This window comes from Sylvia atricapilla, chromosome 9 (genome assembly GCF_009819655.1).
Source record: "Sylvia atricapilla isolate bSylAtr1 chromosome 9, bSylAtr1.pri, whole genome shotgun sequence".
Taxonomy (NCBI): Eukaryota; Metazoa; Chordata; class Aves; order Passeriformes; family Sylviidae; genus Sylvia; species Sylvia atricapilla.
This window is the reverse complement of record NC_089148.1, coordinates 29,855,850-29,871,622: the sequence shown is the minus strand read 5'-3', so window position 1 is coordinate 29,871,622 and position 15,773 is coordinate 29,855,850. Positions and strand designations below refer to the sequence as shown.

Below are 15,773 nucleotides of genomic sequence, written 5' to 3'. Positions count from 1 at the left end.
TCTGCACACTCCTGCCCTTTCAGCCAGCTCCAGCTCCTCCCTTGCCCCGACTTGGAGTGGCAACAATGGGATCATGACCTTTTGAGAGGGTGGAAACTCCAGGAAACTTCCCACATCACAGCAGAGACGTGGGAAAGAAGATTCCTGTGTTGGCTGGAGGAAAACAGAACACGGGAGCAGCACTCACCCACTTAAGATCCCATGCCCAGGTTGTACATTGCCAGTTGCCTCCCAGATCCTGCCTGCTTCCCAAATCCTGCCTGCTCCCACATCCTGGCTGCTCCCTGCACGTTCCCTGATGCCTCTGCTCCACGCTGGGATGAGAGCCAGCACGGGGTGGTTGGTGTGTAACAGCCTCTCTCACTGTTCTGAATCAGAACCTGGAATGCTGCTAGCACAGGTCAGCCAGTCCCTGCTTCCAGCACAGTTGTGAGCTGAGAAGTTTGGGGTCTCTATGTCTTTTTTTTTTTTTGTCCATAATCAAAGGAACTTACTGCAGATTTTTGCCATCACAAAACAGTGCCATGACATTTTTCACAGCTTGGAGAGGATCACTCCAGTTTTGGTCCCTGCTCCCACTGCCTGTGACAGGTCACAGGGGCTGGCTGGCACTTGCCACTGAAGATTCCTCCTCCTCAGATGGTGCTGACGTGGTGGCACCAGGTTGGTGCTGCAATGGCAGGAGTGGTGCTCCCTGGACAATGGCAGGCCTGGGAACTGTGCACAGCCACACCTTAGTCTAGACAAACTTTGAGAGGAAAAGCAAACTGAGATTATTTGACTAACTGCTTAACAAATCAGCACCTGTTTCTTCAAGGAAGAAAGTGGGAACGGGTTAATATGCCAAATAGTTTTGAGACAAAGTGACTTTTAACATTTAGAGAGACCTTAATTATTATTTCCTTGTTCCCTGCAGGCAGGTACCTTCCCTCTCCAGTCAGTGCCAAAGACAACTTACACAGCTGTCTGGAAAGGGGATGCAACCTTTAAGAGAAATTTCATCTTCAGCTTCGCTGTCTTTGAAATGAGCCTGGATTTGCAGAGACTTCCCCTTTTCATCCCTCTCTCTGGAGAGAGCTCTGCTCAGAGTAATTCCATCTTTATTGCTTTCTGAATCTCCATCCTCAGGCCTCCAGTTTAGATCTACCTATAGCAACAGCTGTCAAGGAATAACCCTGGAGTGGTTCTCCTGGCACGGCAAACCCAAGCAGGCATAATACCAGGTCAGCTGCAAATAAATATCACAGCACAACATAAATGCAAATACCTCTCCTCTTGCCAAAAGTTAAGAGAAGCTTCATCACCTCCAACAATATATTCATATCACCTCATATTCATAGGGGTTTAATAATATTTCACTTCAGAGGTGTTCATTAGAGGAGCTCTAAGCAAGCTCTGAGTGAACGAAGCTCATTAGCAGTTTGATACAGGCTGGACATGGTGGCAAGCAGACAGCCACGGGGACAAAAGTGTGTTTGAAGTAAATGACTCCTAAACTCAGCATGCCAGGATGACAGATGGGACACTCTGGCCATGCAGGCATTCTTGGTTGTAGCATTTTTGTTCCCTGCTGCTAAACATGGCAAAGGAAAGGTTCCCCAAGCCTCCAGCTGACACTTCCTTAAAGTCTGTCCAGCCTCAGGTGCACAAAGCAACCTCTGCTCCCAGGCAGCCAGATGGGAGCTGCAATCCAGGCACTCCCTAATTAATTTGGGGTGTTTTTTTTTTTTTTCTCTGTAGGTTGTCTCTTGCAGAAAGGGAACTGACAGCATGTTTGCTTACATGAGATTGATTCGACCTGGCAGTTCTCTGGGTCTATACTAAGAATTTTGAAGTGTCTTTGGGTTTTTTATCACCATAGAAGGAGAAGCTGAGAATCCAAGGGGATTTCTAGATGCATCTGAAGAAGTGATCATGTAAGTTACTGCAAGCCACAGACAGATGGGCAGCACACGAAATAAAGCTGATGGGGGCAAACCAATCTGAGGCCCTGGTTACTGAGCAGTGCTGCAGTGTAACATTAACTTCAAACACAGCCACAGGAAACACTGACCTGCAAGCAGCTTCTCTAAGCCCTGGGGACTTGCCTCTGAGCATAAAGTCACACAACACACAAAAATCAACTGCTGGCTGGATCCCTCTGCACTAAAGAAGGTGCCAACCGTCTGTACCACCTCTTCAAGATTATAAAGAGGGATGTAAAGAAGCTGCAGTAGGAGATAGCAACAAAATGTCCATGTATAAAACTAACAGGTAGGAAAGAGAAAAATACTTCAGTGGCAGATCAAAAGTAGGTTCACCCTGTAATCCAGAGATGTGAGACAGCTCTCACACAAGCCAACCAGTTATCTCTAGAAATCAAGCTGTGACAGCACATAAATTATATTCTGCTGAGACCCCAGCTGACACCAAGCAGGCCAGCAAGTGCCAAGCTCCATCCTGCTACAGAGGACAAAAGCCTGGTCTAGAAAAGAGCAAATGGAAGAGAGGGCAGGGAAGCTGTACCAGCTCACCGTGTCTGAGCATACAGAGGGTAGAAGGCATTAGAGAGAAAGAAGGCAGCTGAAGAACAAAGGAAAAAGGGACATGAAGTAATTTTTTCCTTCCAAAGTACTAAGTCTGGAAGGCATGGAGTGCTAAGGAGAGGAGATGAGTGAGAGAAGACGTGAAGGAGGAATAATTTTGAATCAGGGTGGTTTTAACTGTAAAGGATGAAGCACATTGCCCATACCTGCCACTGAAGGGAGATGTCTGTGGATGAAGAACTTTCTAAAAATTACTTTGAGGCCACATTGCTTCAGGCATCAGAGCATTTTGCAAAGAAAGGGACACTTGATGTACATCCCACAGGCTGCAGCTACACTGCAGAGATAAGAGCAGGGCAGAGCCGCTGCAAAACCATGCATGGAAACCCACAGCACCCTGCTAATTTGCATGAGATTGTTTTTTAATTACGGTTTGTTGAATCCTCTCCCAAATGAACACGCAGAGTCCTCCCCCTGGTGGCAAGGAAAAAAGACATAGCAGAGATTTTTCAGTCATGTCAAACTAAAGCTCTAAATAAAATTAGCACCAGAAGGAACTTTTTTAATTTGATCAGCTGCTAGAGCTGGGGAAAAAAGGAATATTTTGCACAACACAAATCCTTTTTTAAGGCTTATACAGATTTACTTTGAGGCTGATATGACTTGAGAGTAGCTGCTGAGTTCAATTCCATTGTTAATTTATTAGACAATTTGCAAGAGAAGCAGAGAATGTAAGCCTGTAGAGTAACTATTAGCAGCTGAGCAGGGTAATTGCAATGTGCAATAATCCCATTAATTTCACTGAGTCCTTGTCTTTTAATACCCATTTGAGTTTTGGTGCCTAAAATTCCTTAGACAGACCTAAGGCTGCCGAACAGTAAAAACAGACTCAGTAGACATGTTTGGTTTATTGTATAAACAATTTTCCCCACCTAATGTCCTCAGATGGCTCTTCAAAAAGTACCTATAGAAAATGATCTCCATGTTTGTTATGGGAAGCTATGGCAAGTGTCTTTTGGACAGGAGTTTTTGCTTGAGGCGACTTATTTGCTGGCTGAGGGGAGAGCAGAAGGTGGTGTTTATTTTGGCTTTCAACACTGTCTCCCAAAGCATCCCCACAGACAAACTGATGAAGTACAACCTAAATAAATGGGCAGTGAGATGGATGGAAAACTGGCAGAACAGCTGGGTTGAGGTGGGCTCATCATTAGTGGAGTACCCTGGGTTGATACTTTTTGACCTAACTGAGCAAACTGGAGATGACAGAAAGCTGGGGAGAGGAGCTGATATCCAGGTAACAGTGGTTGTGCTGCCACCGAGGACCTCAACAGGCTGGAGAAATGGGCAGAGAGGGCTGTCAGGAGGCTCAAGAAAAGGAAATCCAAAGTCCCTCAACTGGGGAGGAACAACCTGTGCTTCAGGAGAGTCTGGAAATCTGTTTTGGTGCACAGGGGAATCTGGGAATCCAGGTGCAGAACAAGCTGACCACGAGCCAGCAATGCACTCACATGACAAAGAAGCCCACAGCACTCTGGGCTGCATTAGAAAAAGTGTCCCCAGCAGGGCAAGAGAGGTGATTTTACTCCCCTCTATTCTTCTCTTCAGTTCCAGTGAATAAACACATTGCCTTCAACAGTGTGGGTACTGTAAGAACAGCTTAATTGCAATTGTATGAAAAGACAAATGATGTACTCTAATTATAAAAAGGAGAAACCTTCCGTTGTGACAGTCAACATTAATAACCACTGCCACACAAACAAAAACAGACCCCACCCCGTGCTTAAAAATGTAAAGCTACACCCTTCACCACAAAATACTCTCTGCAGGCTTATGTTTAAAAAGGTTTAATTTTTTCACCCTGGTACAAAAATACAGTACAATGTGATGGCAAGGCATTCGCCAAAAACATTCAAATAAAAGGGGAAACCCCGTAAAGCTTCAACATAACCCACCCTCACTTGATGGAACAATCAAAAGGTGAGTGTATGAGGAAAAAGTTAAATTTCTGCCCAAAGGCAAATAAAGATGAATCACACAGTTTTACACAAAAATACATTTGCAGAGCTGGTAAGTCACATGCTACTTGGACATTCATGAAATGTATTCTTGGTGTAGTGGCAGAATTCATGGTTGTGGATATCTAGAAAACAACTGGCCCAGGAACATGCCCCAGTGATGGGAATGCCCAGTAAAAACTATGGGATCACATATTACCAGTGAGAAAAGAGAGATTCAACCCTGATTAGTGTCAGAATGATGGCTACTTCTAGTTTTTCCCATCCCATTGTTCTCAAATGGTGTTTTCCTTACACACCTCCCTTTTAACACCAAATATTACAGAGATGTGTTTGCACATTACCCAGTTGCAAAGAACCACCACAGTGCAAACTGCCGGGCAGAGAAAACACTGTAACTGTTGTGTGTGTGTGTGTGTGAACTCCAAACAGGGTTTAACCTAACATTGTTGACAGGGGAATTATGTCCCTTCAGTGCATCTACATTCTTTGTCTGTTTAATCATTTCCTCTTAGTTCTGAAGTGATGAAAACGTATCATTCAGTGTATTCATTATAGTTCATCTCCCAGGTGCTTTTGTTTGAAAGCATCACCTGTCAGCTTCTCCTGGGCCTCCTTCATCCCTTGGACAACTGGAAGATTACACAGAGAGATACCAATTATTAATCTCAGGGTGAAAACATCAAGGTGAACTGGTAATGAAGGTGTTTTAAAACAACAGTTATAAAATGTAGATCTATTTAGATTAATCTGTTAGAAAAGCACCCAGTCCTGCACCCTTTTCCCAACTATGTGTGGATGGAGCATGCAAATTCCATGATTTCCCATGCCAGAATTGGAGACAAAATTAGGTCCTACAGACTTTTTGTAGGTATTAAGATGAATAATGATTCTAAATATGGTTTTGGAGGCATTAGAGAATCACTCACTCACACTGTATCTAAGCACTCCCAGTTATACTTAAAAGTAACATCATTTCTCTCCACTGCCAAAGCCTCACCTCGCTAAAAATGCACTTCAAATGACTTGGCACATACCTTGATCAGCATTGGTATAAAAATACTTGTAGCTGGGGTTTCCTCTCTCATTTATGATTTCTGGATGGACTTTTCCACTGGGGTCTGTGAAATAAGAATTGCAGCAGGAAACTTAGATGGAAACAGTAAGAACCCAGTGCTGTGAAAGGACACAACAGCTGTGGATGCCTTACCCATGAAAAGGATTCTGGGGATGTAACCTCCATCAGGACTAAAGGCTTCATCCTTTGGCTCTTCATCATCCTACCACAGCAAGGCAGGAGAGAGGAAAGATATCAGCAAGACATCTAACAAAACATGCTGCCCTTTACAGAAGGAAGTTACTGCCTTCAGATTCCTTCTACCCTCAGCAACTTATGTATTGAAGAGATGCTAAGTAACTGCAGTCTCCTCAAAGGAAAGAAAGCTGCTTTTACCTACGTAAGTATAATTTGTGAAAATAATATCATTTTTTCTGGTCTGTCAACTTGTATTACCCACCCCACTCTGGTGTAGGAATGCTTATGTACTGAGAGAATGAACATAAATTCCTCTCTTGTGGAAACTGATTCACACAAGGTACAAACCATTAAAGAGACAATGGCAGAGAGCCAGGTTTATAAACACAATTAAAACAACCAGACTGGAAAAAAAGTCTTTTTAAAACAATGCGCTCTATCAATCAATCCTGAATGCCTATTCAGGAGTGCAGGATTTAGGATGTACAGAAAACAGGATACAACCAGTTGAGTCAGATTCCAAATGCTCCATTACTTGGCAGAACACGGATACAGAGCAGAAGGCAGCCTACCTCAAGGTTGACCATAACAAAATTATGGGCAAGTTCAGAGATCTCCTTGGATTCAGCAAACTTTGGCTTTAAAGCTAAAGAAAAAAAAATAAAAATAAGAGGTAAATAAAAACAGGGTAAATATTTCAGGTCTTCAGGTCAGTATCAAAATCTCCATTTCATCCCTCCCTCTGGAGAGGCGGCACTTTCCAATAAGCAGTGAGTAAACGGAGTATCTGTATCCAACCATTCCAGCCAGGCTCAGAACAGGAGGCACCTGAAGCAATTCTTGTTTGGCAGCCACGGGCTGAAGCCAGCCCAACAAACAGAGCTGGTTATATTTGATCCAGGGCAGCAGAAGCAGAAATCCTGCTGTAAACCACCACTCCCACTCAACTACCTTCCTTTAAGGCATAGCCATACACCCAGCTTGTCTGTTTGCCATGGCACTGCCATATAGTGCCACTCTTAATGAAATATAAATAACCTTTGGGGTGCAAAGTTTGTATTTCTCATGGCTACATGATTTCTATACAAAGGCTAACTAAGAAATCTCAGCAAGCTCTAGTATTCAATGCACTTACCTTTGCAAGCTCCACACCAGGACTTGTGGATGATAACCATAAGAGGCAAACCACTAACAAAAAGAAGAAAATCGTCAAAGAAATTCTATCACACATACAGTTTAACAGTCAAGCTTTTCTCAAAGGCTAAATGTAATGGGAAGCAAATCAGATGTAAAGAGATTATGTGGTGCTATAAGATTGTCTTACAAAAAGTTTTCCCAATCTTAAAATGCATAATATAATAATTTATTACAGCTGCCAGCCAGTAACTGCTTGTGTAGAGGAAGAGACTTTCCCTTATTAGTTTAAATTTCTCAGATACACAACTGATCATGCTTTTTTTTCCTGGATTACTGGAAATGGTTAATGACAGCAGCTGCATGAGAGATCTCAGGACGGATTTTCAACCCAGCTAACCCTTTGGCTGCCTGTATGGTTTCCTACACATTTGTATGCTGAAACTCATTGTGATGGATGTGTCCGGTACCAAGGCTAAGAAAGAGAGGGGGTCTGTGAAGAACTGCAGCCTAAATAAAGTGCAACACAAAAAAAAAAAAAAACCAAAGTTGTTTTTGGCTTCACTCTTTCCAAATAACTCGTTTTACCTTTACTAGCTATGCTACCCAGAGGTTAAGTTTCCATATAATAACAATACGGTTTCCAGAAGAGTAAAACCAGCCTAAAACTAGGTGAAAGAGAGAAGGAATCTGGAGAAAACATCCTACATGGAGACTTCTTTCAGGATATGCCAAGCAAAGCAAACTGTAAGCTTTCTATGACTGTAAACTCTGCACCATATGAGGGGGTAAAAATAAAGTCAAATTTTCATTCACGTGAATTATTAACACCTTTGCACACAACAACATTAATTACTTGCAGAAATGAGGTATGAGTTTTTCTTTAGCTGTAAGTAGGCAGGAAATCTCTACTCAGCAGTGTTCAGTAATGAACTGTAGAATGAGGAAAGGGTAGAAAGGAAGCCATTAACATTTAGAATTGCTCAAACACATATCTGCAACCTGTAATTAACCAATATGTCATCAACTTTATATCTGTTTGCAGTAAGGAGCAAGAAGACACATTTCCCTAGTAAAGTTTGCATCTCATCAGTGCCCTCTCTCTGGTTTTCCCATGAAAAACCACTTCTTTTCATTGTTTCTATAGAGTTCAAAATTATTTTGATTCTTTCTTGAGGAGAGACTGATTTAAGACTGGTTTTAAGATTGTTCTTATCATCAAGGATCAGTGAAAGATCATCTGGTGGTCAGCAGTGCCATGCACCTTCTAAAGAGAAATTTTAAAAGCAGATCTTAAATGAAAGTGCTCACATCCTTGAAATATCAACTCTTAGTCAGTGAGAACTCAAAGGTTTGAGATAATTTATGTGTTTTCTCAGCTCTGTTCTTTTTGTTTTGACTGATAAGATAAACTTGTTTACCTAAAAACATTTTTGTAGTCATTTCTCAGTTCTGCAGTGCATAAAGCCCCTTAGCAGCTGGTGTGTCAGACAGACAGACAGACACTGTAATTGAAGTAACCCTTCCTGCCCCACTTCATCATTTCATCACAGTGAGCACCACTCTACACGCAAAATTAAAACCAAAATCCACCATTTATTAGAATAAAGAATGAAGCATCCACCAGAAAGTGAGAAGTTTATATAAGCTGTACCCAAAATTATTGGAAACTCAGCTACCCATCACAGCCAGTACAGATTCATGAGTTTCACACAGAACAGACACTGTCATTTTAGCTCATTTTTTCTATGACAGCACTCATTCTTAAGCAACTTGTGTTTCTAAGGGTGTATGATGGCCTTGAAGAAAAAAAGACATGCCCAAGTTAGTCCCGCAGGTAAATTAAGATTTTACTCCATTTAAGGCACACATTTTATTATTAGACCTGAAACAGAGAAGTTTGAGTTTGTTAAGCCAGCACCCTTTTGCAGCGTAGAGTTGAAAATCTCTCTTGGGCTCAGTCAGATTTTTTTTTTTAACAGTCACATCCTAAAAATACAGCCTGTTCCAGTTCTGGACCTGAAGTCTCTTCTGCAATTTGACATTATCTGGAGGCAGCTCTGGAAAAACAAACTTCTTATTCCAGGCAAACACATGCCAACGCGGAAGGAAAACTTTTCCCTACAGTCATCGCCTTTCACACTTTCACATCACACTATTTGATTGCTGGGGTTTGTGTCTCCACAGGAGACTTCACTTGCTTGGGGATGCACCAGCAGCTCTGCTTTCTGCAAGAGGCCAGTGGGGAGAAGGCAGGGGTGAGGAACTGCTTCCCTAGAGATCCCCCTGGGATGCGGCTGCCTCGGCTGCTGCAGGGACACGGCGCCCAGCTTCTCAGCGCCGCTGCCAAGTGATCCGAGCCGCGATCGCAGGCACACCGCTCCCGCTCCGAGCACTTCGGGGCCGGACCGCAGCCACCGCCGAGCGGCAGAGGCGACACCTCACCGGATGCTGCGGCTAAGGTACTGCAGGAACATGCTGGCCAGCCGGGGCAGGTTTTCATCGCTGGGCTGCATCTTGGTGTAGCTGATGAACTGCCTCCGCAGCCGGCTCAGCTCGGCCAGGCTGACGGGCCGGCTCAGCACCAGCCCCTCGGGCAGGCCGGGGACGCGGATGGTGTCCCCGGGCTGCGCCCCGCTGCCCTGCGCGGCCAGCACGGCGGCCAGCACGTCCTGGGTGACGCGGTGCAGCTGCTGCAGGAAGGAGCAGGACTGCAGCGGCTGCGTGCGGGTGGCGCGGTGCGGCGGCGGCGGCGCGGCCTCGAACAGCGCGGCGCGGATGGCGCCCAGCGGCAGCGGCTCCTCCCCGCTCACGGCGAACAGCGGCCGGTCCCAGCGGCAGCTCGGGTCGGGCTCCTCGAAGGGCGGCTCGTCGGGGCCGCCGCCGCCGCCGGCGCAGTGCAGGAGGCAGCGCGGCGTGCCCGCCTGCCGCGCCGCGCAGTACAGCTCGTAGCGGATGCTCCGCAGCTCGTTGCCCGCGTCCACGATGACCACGTCCCGCCGGCTCAGCCGCCGCTCCACCTCGGCCCGCAGCGCCGCCCGGCCGCCCTCCGCCTCGGTGACGACGTGCGCCGGCCGCTCGGGGCCGCCCAGCGCGTCCCGCAGCTCGGCCGCCCGCCGGCTCTTGCCGCTGCCCGGCCGCCCGCACAGCACCACCAGCGGCATCGCCCCAGCGCCGGCAGCCGACCCGGACGTGCAGCGACTGCTTCCGCCGGGAACACACGCCCAGAGCCGGGACAGGCCCCGCCCGGGACAGGCCCCGCCCGGGACAGGCACGGCCCGGGACAGGCCCCGCCCGGGACAGGCCCCGCCCGGGACAGGCCCCGCCCGGGACAGGCACGGCCCGGGACAGGCCCCGCCCGGGACAGGCACGGCCCGGGACAGGCCCCGCCCGGGACAGGCCCCGCCCGGGACAGGCACGGCCCGGGACAGGCCCCGCCCGGACAGGCACGGCCCGGGACAGGCCCCGCCCGGGACAGGCCCCGCCCGGGACAGGCACGGCCCGGGACAGGCACGGCCCGGGACAGGCACGGCCCGGGACAGGCCCCGCCCGGGACAGGCCCCGCCCGGGACAGGCACGGCCCGGGACAGGCACGGCCCGGGACAGGCCCCGCCCGTGACAGGCCCCGCCCGGGACAGGCCCCGCCCGGGACAGGCACGGCCCGGGACAGGCCCCGCCCGGGACAGGCACGGCCCGGGACAGGCCCCGCCCGGGACAGGCCCCGCCCGGGACAGGCACGGCCCGGGACAGGCCCCGCCCGGGACAGGCACGGCCCGGGACAGGCACGGCCCGGGACAGGCACGGCCCGGGACAGGCCCCGCCCGGGACAGGCACGGCCCGGGACAGGCACGGCCCGGGACAGGCCCCGCCCGGGACAGGCCCCGCCCGGGACAGGCCCCGCCCGGGACAGGCACGGCCCGGGACAGGCACGGCCCGGGACAGGCCCCGCCCGGGACAGGCCCCGCCCGGGACAGGCCCCGCCCGGGACAGGCACGGCCCGGGACAGGCACGGCCCGGGACAGGCACGGCCCGGGACAGGCACGGCCCGGGACAGGCCCCGCCCGGGACAGGCCCCGCCCGGGACAGGCACGGCCCGGGACAGGCCCCGCCCGGGACAGGCCCCGCCCGGGACAGGCCCCGCCCGGGACAGGCACGGCCCGGGACAGGCACGGCCCGGCACGGCACCGCCCGGGACAGGCCCCGCCCGGGACAGGCACGGCCCGGGACAGGCACGGCCCGGGACAGGCACGGCCCGGGACAGGCCCCGCCCGGGACAGGCACGGCCCGGGACAGGCCCCGCCCGGCACGGCCCGGCCCCGGCCCGCTCCAAAACGACATCGCAGCAGCGCCTGCAAGGACGGGACCGCGCCCTCGCCCGCTGCGAACTCAAACCCGAGAACTCCCCAGCGTCCCACACACTTTACAGAATTGAGATCGAACGTGTGAAACTTCCTAGACCACCCGCTCTTGGTGCATCTCGATGCATCCCAGATGATTTAGTGTAATTTTTTATCTCCTGATTCATGGTCGGACTGAGAAGATAATTGTAATTTTTTTACGTTTGTATTTTCTTTGCTACTAGTAGTTTCTCCCAGTCCTTCAATGCAGTAACGCTCAAATGCTGCCCAGTTCCTCACCCCTGCACTCAAATCAGCGAGCAGATCTGTGCATCAGCAATAAAAGGAGAGAGTTTGGTTCACACCCACCCCATCCCTGGCTGCAGGGTCTTTTTGAACAGGAACACTAATCCTGCCCAAACCTGAGAGCTCAGACCTTGCCATCCCTCCTGCCCTCCTCTGACTCATTTCAAAGCTTCCTCTGCTGCATTGCAAAGCAATGCTACAATAATAACTGTAAATACTGAAATCGCCTGCTTTTTTCTTTTTTTTTTTTTTTCCCCAAAGTGCTAAAGTATCAAGTTATAAAAACCTGTAAGACTTCTGAAGTGTACCATCTGGGTTAATTCAATGTCTGCACTGGAGTGTAGAACTTGCCAGATGGATCAGTTTGAGAGCAGAGCTAAATTAAACAGCAAACCTGGAAGGCATGAGCAATTTCTGCTCATGTCAGCATTGTCAGATCTAGGTTACAAAGTTAAAGTACAAGTAGAATTTATAAGCATGCCATTCCCTTTCTTGCATTTTAACAAGAAGCAGAAAAAAACTCTGAGAAAAAAAAAATAGCCAAGATGTCATTTTTCGTAGACAGTGTTCTTTTTAGAATTTAAGCTTAGCCCAAACCAGGTTCTGTCAGTTCACTACAGTTTTAAACTCCCAGATTTTTGCTGCAGATGGAAACAAAATACCACATGCTGAGGCCTCATCTCTACAGGCACAGGGAATTTTAGGGAAGCTCTTAGCATTGCTGAGTTTAAAGGCATTAAGCACCACTTACACTTGCATTTGTGTGTTTGAGAACCATCTCCTTCTTTACTGTGATAAATAATTATTTTCTTGTTTTAAAGACATGCTAGGGCTTCAATCAATTAATTAGACTGCAGTGATTAAACCTAGGTGGTGCCTTGGCAAATCTAACAAAGTTCTGCATTTCCTCTCCAATAAACTATAAGGATCTGAAGAGTCTCCTAAACCACCCTCACTTTTGTTAATAGATACTCTTTTCTGTGGTTAAATTTAGGGCCGAAATAGAACCTTTGTGAATGCTTCTGGAGACAAATTTCTGTATTTAAAAAACTAACAAACATACCTGGCTGCTGCCTCTTTCTTCCCATCTTCTAGTGTTCTCCAATGAATATGATCTCCAAAACCTGCCAGAGAGAAGGGTTTATAAATACTGCATAATTTAACGTCAGCTAACAGAGGAAAACAGCCCAACCCTCGAGAGTATTTTCATCTGGTTTTATATTCTTTTTTAAAAGCCAACTATAGCCCCACTTCTGGAAAGATTTCTGCAAATACAGCCCACACAGTTGTGTGAAGAATCCCACTGAAATTAATTAACAGGAACATACCATGCTCATGAATATTTCTATATATATATATGTAAATGACACTAAAACCCCCCCCAAACAGATATTAAAATTGAAGTGCCTTCTGATTATTCTCCGTTCTTTTTCAATCTGTGAACATTTATTATCTGATGAATGGCAAATTAAACATGTCAGCATTTGGCTTCCTAAATCCCACTGAAGGTGAACTAAACTGAAACTTGAAAATTTCTAGGCCAACATACTCATTAGTTGATCATTAATTGCTGTAAAACTATTATGCTAAGTATTCCTGCTGACGATAATATCAGGGAAGAGTGAGAAAGGTCACCATTACACAGATTTCTGAGTGTCACAGTGGCTGAATGAAGCAGGAACTATTTTATCTGGCATCCAGATAACAAGTCTTGTTATGTCAATTGGCTTAGGAGTGAGTCAGTGTATGTTTAACAGCTGCAAAGCAAAGACTGCCAGGGTTGGGTGTTTTTTAGTAACCAACACAGCACATGGCCAAAAGCCACCTGGAGAGCTTAGATGAAGGAGATCCAGGAGCTGTACAAAGAGGAACTCTCTTGAAACACCTCCTCAGAGGTCTTTGGTTCCAGTAATTAACAATTACTGTTCTGGGTGGCCAAACATGAGTTTGTGCCTTCCCATCCCTAAGGCTTCACACTAGTCAGGAACCCGCCATGCCCAAGGTGCTGCGGGAAGCAGATTTTGGGAGCTACACAGAGATCAGGAGCCACGGACTGCCCAGTGCTGACACAGGGGAAAGTGGACATCGTCTCCAGCAGACAACTACGGCAAAGAAGCTGGAGAAAGCCTAAAACAGCGCCAGCGAGTCCTCGAGAGACCTCAGTTCAGCATCCGGGAGGTGAGGACAGCGGCACAATGTTTGTGTTACCTGATCTCTGCTGATGTGAGCAACTGATAGGGACATAAGTGATGCAAGACATCAAACAGACGAGCTCGTCACAGGGCGGGGACACCTCGCCCCCGTTCGCTCCCACCCCACGGCAGCTGCCGAGGCAGCCTCGGACACACGGCTACGGGTGTTTATCCGAGCCCAGCACCCCAGGGCAAAACACAGCTGGACCAGCATCCCAGGGCAAAACCCAGCTGGACCAGCATCCCAGGGTAAAACCCAGCTGGACCAGCATCCCAGGGCAAAACCCAGCTGGACCAGCACCCCAGGGCAAAACCCAGCTGGACCAGCATCCCAGGGTAAAACCCAGCTGGACCAGCACCCCAGGGCAAAACCCAGCTGGACCAGCACCCCAGGGCAAAACCCAGCTGGACCAGCACCCCAGGGTAAAACACAGCTGGACCAGAAATCCAGGGTAAAACACAGCTGGACCAGCATCCCAGGGCAAAACCCAGCTGGACCAGCATCCCAGGGCAAAACCCAGCTGGACCAGCAATCCAGGGCAAAACACAGCTGGACCAGCACCCCAGGGCAAAACACAGCTGGACCAGCACCCCAGGGCAAAACCCAGCTGGACCAGCATCCCAGGGCAAAACACAGCCGGACCAGCATCCCAGGGTAAAACCCAGCTGGACCAGCACCCCAGGGCAAAACCCAGCTGGACCAGCATCCCAGGGCAAAACACAGCTGGACCAGCATCCCAGGGCAAAACACAGCTGGACCAGCAATCCAGGGCAAAACACAGCTGGACCAGCAATCCAGGGCAAAACACAGCTGGACCAGCATCCCAGGGCAAAACACAGCTGGACCAGCATCCCAGGGCAAAACAGAGCTGGACCAGCATCCCAGGGCAAAACCCAGCTGGACCAGCATCCCAGGGCAAAACCCAGCCGGACCAGCACAAGTCACGTTTGCCCAGAACACTGACACGTCAGCTACTTCAGTCAAAGGCCAAAATGTTAAAACAGGGAAAACCTTCTATTGTTCTAGCTGGGAAACACTTTCCAAAAGCTTTTCTATATTTAAAACGAACCCCGCTTCGTGGCGAGCTTCGGTGTGTTTTTAAAAGCATTGCCCAGACACATCACGGAGTATATCTTTTGAATGAAAGTCATCTGGGGAATTAAAGGGCGAACGGCTGGCTGGGATCCACACCACGGCTTTGCTGTCATCGATCAAATTGGTTACAACCAGCCGTGAGGAGGAGATTTACCTCTACGGCACGGCCACCTCCGGGGTGAAGCTGAGGCCCCGGGTGAAGCGGGCTCTTAGACACGGTAACTAAACTCAGACCAGAGGCTGGGCAAGCCAGGAGCGAGGTGAGAAGCGGTGACCAGGGCAGGGGAAGGCCATGCACGGCCTGCCAGGAGGCCGGGCAGTGGGGCAGCGAGGGGCAGCGAGGGGCCGCTCCCCGCCGAGCCCTCAGCAGCCTGCAGGCAGACCCCAGCACGGCGGCGGACGCCCCGCGGAGCCCCCGCGCCTCCGGAGCCCCGAACTGCGCCCTCGGCCCCCGCCCGGCCGCCCCCGCGGGCTGAGGGGACCGCACCCGCCCCCAGCGGGGACACGAGTTGGGGAAAGCCCCAAGAAAGCGTTTGTCTGACCCTTTCCGAGCCCTCCCGCGGCCGAGGCGGCGCAGGCCGCCAGCACCAGGCACAGGCAGAGGACGGAGGCTGTCGCAGGCTGAGCCTTCATGGTGTGGGCGCGAGTAGCGGCGGCACCCGGCTACGGTCCCGGAGCTCGGTCAGGACAGGACCCGCTTAGCCGGATTTTTTTTTTCCCCGTTTTTTAAAGCCCAGGAAGTGATGTGTGGCGGATGTGGGCGGCGCGCCGCCCTCACGGCCCGGCCCGGGAGTGCCGGCGGGAGCGGTGTGGGGGCTCGGGTTGGGCTGAGCTCCTTCCCGGGAGCCCCGGCGCCCGGGTCATGGCACCGGGGCCTCAGAGCCCTGGTCACTCCCCTGGGCAATCCCCAGCT

The 15,773-nt window shown here is 49.8% G+C and overlaps 2 protein-coding genes across 2 annotated transcripts; both read right to left on the bottom strand.

The window, feature by feature from the left end:
- Positions 1-4,353: 4,353 nt before the first annotated feature.
- Positions 4,354-15,584, bottom strand: TXNDC12 (thioredoxin domain containing 12). The gene is made up of 7 exons (XM_066325491.1): positions 15,403-15,584; positions 12,636-12,696; positions 6,931-6,983; positions 6,368-6,441; positions 5,751-5,820; positions 5,578-5,661; positions 4,354-5,172 (listed from the first exon to the last, which is right to left on the bottom strand). Exons 1-7 carry the CDS (start codon positions 15,491-15,493, stop codon positions 5,093-5,095), a joined length of 513 nt encoding a protein of 170 aa, XP_066181588.1. The 5' UTR covers positions 15,494-15,584; the 3' UTR covers positions 4,354-5,092.
- Positions 8,506-10,169, bottom strand: KTI12 (KTI12 chromatin associated homolog). Its single transcript, XM_066325490.1, has one exon. It carries the CDS (start codon positions 10,091-10,093, stop codon positions 9,371-9,373), a length of 723 nt encoding a protein of 240 aa, XP_066181587.1. The 5' UTR covers positions 10,094-10,169; the 3' UTR covers positions 8,506-9,370.
- Positions 15,585-15,773: the final 189 nt, after the last annotated feature.

Coding starts and splice junctions, on each gene's coding strand:
- KTI12 (XM_066325490.1), bottom strand. CDS start 10,093: ATGCCGCTGGTGGTGCTGTGCGGGCGGCCGGGCAGCGGCAAGAGCCGG.
- TXNDC12 (XM_066325491.1), bottom strand. CDS start 15,493: ATGAAGGCTCAGCCTGCGACAGCCTCCGTCCTCTGCCTGTGCCTGGTG. Junction 5,821..6,367: donor TTGTTATGGTCAACCTTGAG/GTAGGCTGCCTT, acceptor TTGCTGTGGTAG/GATGATGAAGAGCCAAAGGA. Junction 5,662..5,750: donor CCCCAGAATCCTTTTCATGG/GTAAGGCATCCA, acceptor CTTATTTCACAG/ACCCCAGTGGAAAAGTCCAT.